A 6,786-nucleotide genomic window follows, 5' to 3' on the forward strand; every position below is an offset into this window, starting at 1 on the left:
GTTTTTCCTCTAATGGTGTTATGTGAACGTCGAATACATAACACTTCACCATTATTTGGGCCTAGAGGAAGGCATTGGGAAGTAGTAAGTAGATGATGGGTTGCTAGAGTGATAGAAGCTTAAACCCTAGTTTATGCGTTGCTTCGTAAGGGGATGATTTGGATCCACTAGTTTAATGCTATGGTTAGACTTTGTCTTAATTCTTCTTTCATAGTTGCGGATGCTTGCGAGAGGGGTTAATCATAAGTGGGATGCTTGTCCAAGTAAGGGTAGTACCCAAGCACCGGTCCACCCACATATTAAACTATCAAAGTAACGAACGCAAATCATATGAACATCATGAAAACGAGCATGACAGAAATTCCCGTGTGTCCTCGGGAGCGTTTTTCCTCCTATAAGACTTTGTTCAGGCTTGTCCCTTGCTACAAAAGGGATTGGGCCACTTTGCTGCACCGTTTCTACTTTTGTTACTTGTTGCTTGCTACGAATCATCTCACCACACAATCGCTTGTTACCGATAATTTCAGTGCTTGCAGATATTTCCTTTCTGAAAACCACTTGTCAGATCCTTCTGCTCGTCGTTGGGTTCGACACTCTTACTTATCAAAAGGACTACGATTGATCCCCTATACTTGTGGGTCATCAGGCATCTAGTCCTTAGATCCACGTACAAATGAATCTGAACTGGAGGTTCAGACGATTATAAATTTGCAAAAAAATTGAAAATAATCTGCGAGACGCATTTACTGAATATAAAGGTGTCACAAAATCAAATGTTACGGCTATGAATGTACCAGAGAGAGTAGATGTGACCCATAGATCTACTCAGCCACCTAAGAGGGAGAGGAATCTGGACACAAAGGACAAGGCTTCATAGAAGTGTCCAAGGGGAATGAGGAATCCTCAAATAGTAAATGCAAGTCAACGATATGTTGATATTCAACCTAGGGTTGAGGGGCACCTAAAGGATGTTGGACATCCAGAACCCAGTACGAGTATGCACACAAATTTTGGTGCTGGGACATTGGAATACCTTGATCCAATTATTGAGGGAAATCATGAAGGATCAAAAGGTATTGATGAGATATCCATGAACTATATTGATTCAGGAGAATCATACAACAGAAAGACTAGAGTTGTCGACATTTATTTCTCCTCTAGAATTGCAGAAGGCCTAGAGTTGGATCGAGAACCTAAGTCCATGGCAGAGTGCATGAAGCGCTCAGACTGGTCCAAATGGAAGGCATCAATTGAGGATGAATTGCGCTCGCTTATGAAAAGAGGGGTATTTACTGTTGTAATACCCACTCCTCAGCATGTCTTCCCTGTGGGAGCAAAATGGGTTTTTGTTCGTAAGAGGAACGAGAACAATGAGGTGGTGAGATACAAAGCGAGGCTTGTAGCACAGGGGTTCACGCAGAGACGTTGCATCGATTACGTTGAAACATATTCTCCTGTTATGAGTGGAACAACATTCCGATATTTAATATCACTGGCAGTGAAAATGAATTTTTCTATCCAACTGATGGATGTTGTGATTGCATATTTGTATGGGTCACTGGATTCTGATATTTATATGAAAGTTCCTGAGGGAATGAAGATTCCGAATCCAAAGGCTAATCGCAACATGTATTGCGTAAAACTTCAAAAGTCATTGTATGGCTTGAAGTAGTCGGGAAGAATGTGGTATAACCGACTAAGTGTATTCCTTCTTCAGAAGGGTTACTTAAATAATAGTGATTGCCCATGTGTGTTTATCAAGAAATCTAAAGATAGATTTTGTATTATTTCTGTGTATGTAGATGATCTGAACATCATTGGGACTACACAAGAAATACATGAGGCAAGTAATCATCTTAAGATAGAGTTTGAGATGAAAGATCTAGGTAAGACTAAGTTTTGTTTGGGCTTACAACTTGAACATCTTCCTTCAGGAATACTTGTTCACCAGTCTGCTTATATCCAAAAGATTCTTGAGAAATTTAATATGGATAAAGCATATCCATCGAAAACACCAATGGCTGTTAGATCTCTTGATACAGATAAAGACCCATTTAGACCTAAGGATGATGATGAAGAGGTATTAGGACCTGAATTCCCTTACCTCAGTGCTATTGGAGCGCTAATGTATCTAGCAAACTGCACCAGACCTGATATATCATTTGTAGTAAATTTATTGTCTAGATTCAGTGCATCACCAACTAAGAGGCATTGGGTTGGTGTGAAGAACATTTTCAGATATCTTCAAGGCACCAAAGATCTTGGTTTGTTCTATCAAAAAATCAAGATAAGACCATGGTGGGATATTGTGATGCTGGATACCTATCCGATCCTCATAATGCCAGATCACAGACTGGTTTTGTCTTCTTGAGTGAAGGTACGACCTTTTCTTGGAAATCGACAAAACAAACTTTGGTGGCTACGTCCAGAATCATTCTGAAATTATTGCTTGTTTGAAGCATCACGTGAATGTGTATGGCTTCACAGAATGATAAACTTTCTTGAAAGTTCAAGTGGGATTGGATCATTGGAATCACCCACCATTATCTATGAAGATAATGCTGCATGTATTGCACAAATGCAAACAGGTTATATAAAGAGTAATATTACAAAGCATATTTCTTCTAAGCTATTTTATCCCCATCAGTTACAGGAAACTGGGGAGATAAATATTTTGCAAATGAAGTCATGTGATAATCTTGCTGATTTGTTTACAAAGTCATTACCAAGTTCTTCATTTGAGAAGTGTATCGAAGGAATTGATATAAAACGACTTCTGAACTTGCAAAGTTCAGGGGGAGTGTATCCCTGAATGATAATCTGTTTGTGATTTTAGATATTGGATATTGTGCTCTTTTCCTTCATAAGTTTTTTCTAAATGGTTTTTTATGGAAGGTTTTTAATGAGGCAATAGTAATACATGCATTGTGATATGTCGGTTTCTCTTTATTTTTCCACTGGGTTTTGGAAGGAGTTTTGATGACATATTGTACATATCTCCTCATATTTTCCTACATGTTTTTTTTGGAGGAGATTAGTTATGATGATGATGATCAAGATGTTGATGATGATGTTACAAGAATAAGTAAAGCAGAGATTAGGTGGAGTGTTATGATTTAATTAATTACTTTAATTAAATAGAATCTCTGCCCGTGGAACCGACATGCGGTTTCTCTCCTGAACGATTGCGTCCTAGTGCTACGGACGCGTCGTTCTAGTAGTGCCTATTGTAACCGTCGCGCATGTGTGACGCGTCTCTTCTGGAGATGTAAATATGTACATTCATCAATGCAACAATAACATCAGTACTGTTCATTACACTATTCTTTACAGGTACGAAACGAACGACGTACCAACTGCTCATTTAGGAATAGAGATAGCAGTAGTATAAATAGAAAGACTGAATTGCAGTACAAATTACAAGAATACGTAGGCCAGCCGCCAGCCGTCCAGACCTCCAAGGCTAGAACAGTCCCCGGCCTGATCATGTCTACTTATGAAAATACATCAAGAAAATATTGAAATTGTTCTTGACACGAATCACTTGGATCCGGGAGGAAGGCGTTGACAGCTCAAGAGTAGACCAGCGGCCACGGAGGTTGGGAGCAGATGAATAAGCTTTTGGTTGTTCGTGACACAAATACTGACTGCTGAACTAATAGAATCCATCACACATAAGTATGAACTGCACCATTTGCCCCATTGGTGATCAGACACCTGACCAAAACACATACATGAGGTAGATAAATCTATGTTGTTAGCGTAACAAAGTTAGCCATGGGCTAGCTTATAGACTGAAACAATAGCAGGCTTGGACAGGTTAACATAGTAACACCAAGTTCAGAACGAAGAAACCTTAACATTTCCTAGCACTTTCATCGCCAGCAGTAGGATACAAGATGACATTTCAGTTATAGCAATTCTTGTCATGAGATAATTAGGCTAACGGTTGAAGATGACATTTCAGTTATAGCAATTCTTGTCATGAATGTTATGGCAACTCCTTCGTTGTCGACTATCAAAGAAATCTTAGCGCTGGAAGGAACTAATGGATGCTCTGATTAAAAAGATTAAAACAGCATTATAACAAGTCCATATTCCCAGGCCAATACAGGTATGCAAGCTAGAATTGCAGGAATCAGACAATGGACAATTCGACTCGTGCTGAATTCTTCATACAAAGGAAAGTAGGCAAACAAGTTGCAACCATTTGCATGCGAAAATGCAGACCATCTTTTACAAACACAAAGTTGATACAGAGCATGCATGTCATCAATACCATCTTCAGTCATCAACTTCATCAAATGTACTGTAGATTGCAACAACCAAATCCGTACATATGCCCAGATTAATCGAGCCCTCCAGAATTTGTGAGTGCATGGCAAGAGCTTGCCTAAAAAAATGAACAATGTAATTCTCACAGAAACTTGATAAAATTCCTCTGTCCCGAATAAACATGCCTAGTAAAGTGATAACGTCTTCCAAATAAAAGTAATAATGTCATAGCACAGCAGTAAGCACGCACATATGGATCTGAGAGGCACAGCAGCGAGTGACTAGCACCACCACAGAAGCAGAAGTGCAGCGGCAACAGCGCAGAGTATCCGGGGATGGAGCCGCCCCCCGGCTTGCACCCGGGACCCGGACAGGAACCCGTAGTGGTGCCCGGCCGGCGGGCTGTGGTGGTTCATCCCAGGCGGCGGCATCTTCTGGCAGTTGCAAGCTGTGGGCTGCGGCATCTGCTGGCAGTTGCACGGCGTCGTCGGCGGCGCCGGCGGCGGGCCGGTGGGAGAAGACGGCGAGGGCGGCGGAGGAGAGTAGTAGTAAAACTGCTTCACCAGTGGAGGCGGTGGCCCAGCGGCCCCGTCGTCGGCGGCGGCCGGCCGCGGCAACAGCGAGGCCAGGAGGACTAACAGTAGCAGGAGGAGGAGTTGCTGCTGGGGTGCCATGAGAGATGAGGGCGAGAATGCGAGATGCGTAGCTAGGCAGATGGTGGAACTCCCTACTGCTCCGGCGGTGAGATGTGGCACTGAAAAGCGTGTCGCACGGTTGCAATCTACGAGGTTTGAGACGCAAGCATGCGGCCACGCGATGCTGAAATCCTGTGCGTTCGCGTGCGCATCGCAATTGCTACTTATTATAACCTCATTTGCAACAAAGAAGTAGCAACCAACACTTGATAGCGAAGGAAACGGGGTCCACCACGGAGCGAAACTCTAGGATGACAGGGGGCGATTGCATGGTGACCGCTTTCCTGTGCTAGGGCTAGGGTTTTGACTATCGGAGGTGGTGGGTTTACGGTGGTGTCCTGGAGGGCGACGGCGCTTCTCCAGTGCACAGATCGACGGTGATCCTGTCTCTGCTAGGGGTGAAGTCTATGGCAGAGAAGGCGCGTGAGAAGATGGCAGGGATTACGGCGAAGATGGCATCTGTGAAGGCGGCGACGGCGGCTACTCCTAAGGCTGCAGCAGGATCATCCACTCTGGCGGAAGGGGAGGCCATCCAAAAGGAGGCGCCCCATCTAGGTACGGGAGGGGCGGCAGCCACGCCGGTGACGCACATAACGGTTAGATCGGCTAGTCAGGGATCTTCCAAATCCCCTGCGGAGAGCAAGATGTCGGATCCTGCAGCGAGTTTGTGGCGAGACTTGGAGGTATGTTGCTGATGGAAAAGGAAGCCCAGAGCTTTGTCTTTGAAGAACCTGAACCTGCGTTCCCAAAGGATTCAAGATGGCCGGCGGTGGGGAAGGTGTGTTCCCCACGACGGATGAACTTTACTGCACTGGAGCGAACGATGCAAAAGGCATGGGGGTTGCATAGGGAGGCAAAGTTCAGACCACTTGGAGGAAATATCTTTGGCGTGCACTTTGGAAGTGAAGGTGATTGGAAGCATGTGATGAATAATGGACCATGGTAATTTGATTTTAGTGTGGTGATTTTGAAGAACTGTGATGGGGATACCAGGCCATCTGAGATGGTGTTTGATAAAGTAGATATTTGGGTTCGTGTTAATGATCTACCACCGGCCAGGCGGACGGAGACTTTTGGCAATGTTCTTGGTAATTGGCTGGGTGAGATTGTGCGAGTTGATTGTGACAATGAAGGCATAGCGAGAGGTGCTCACCTCAGAGTGAGAGCCAAGATCTCTGTTCACGAACCCCTGGTGAGAGGGTTCTACCTTAAAACCTCACTGGAGGATAAGGTTGGAACTTGGTATGATTTTCTATATGAGAAAGTCCCGCACTTCTGCTTTCAATGTGGAAGATTAGTTCATGTGGATGGTATCTGTGAACCGCCAGTGGACTCAGGTTTTCAATGGGGTGGATGGCTGAGGGCATCACCGGGGAAGAGCAAGGTGGGAAAGGATTATGTGGGAGGCCCGACGACTAGCAAGAATAGTAGCTCCGGAGCTGGGTGTACTGGTGACAGCGAGGACGGGTGTTTTAACCAATATGGCAGTAGAAGGGAGGCCCCAACAAAGCGTAACTTACACGCAGATTTTATGCGATCTGCGGACTCACGCACTCGCGTGGGACTGAGATCGGGTAGGGCGAGGACAACATCCAGCTTAGGGGGAAAAACTCTACAACGCGAGGAGAAGGTGATCTTCGGTAGGGTATTGAGCAGCGGAGAGAACATGGCCTGCGCGACAAACTATTGGGACAACGTCAGCAGGGTCAAGAATCATGGGTGGAAGACCATGGGAGCAAAGGTAAAGCTAGCGTGTATGAGCCATGCACTAACTCTGCGAGGAAGGACACGAGATTGCATGGAAGTCAAGAATGCG

At 44.6% G+C, this 6,786-nt stretch overlaps 1 protein-coding gene across 1 annotated transcript; it reads right to left on the reverse strand.

Annotated features, from left to right (window-relative positions):
* Positions 1–4,153: 4,153 nt before the first annotated feature.
* LOC123441555 lies at positions 4,154–5,562 on the reverse strand. The gene is made up of 3 exons (XM_045117939.1): positions 5,416–5,562; positions 4,526–5,130; positions 4,154–4,393 (listed from the first exon to the last, which is right to left on the reverse strand). The coding sequence occupies exons 1-3, from the start codon at positions 5,560–5,562 to the stop codon at positions 4,285–4,287; spliced, it is 861 nt and encodes a 286-aa protein (XP_044973874.1). The 3' UTR covers positions 4,154–4,284.
* Between the last annotated feature and the right edge of the window lie 1,224 nt (positions 5,563–6,786).

The sequence above is a fragment of the Hordeum vulgare genome, chromosome 3H, assembly GCF_904849725.1.
Source record: "Hordeum vulgare subsp. vulgare chromosome 3H, MorexV3_pseudomolecules_assembly, whole genome shotgun sequence".
Taxonomy (NCBI): Eukaryota; Viridiplantae; Streptophyta; class Magnoliopsida; order Poales; family Poaceae; genus Hordeum; species Hordeum vulgare.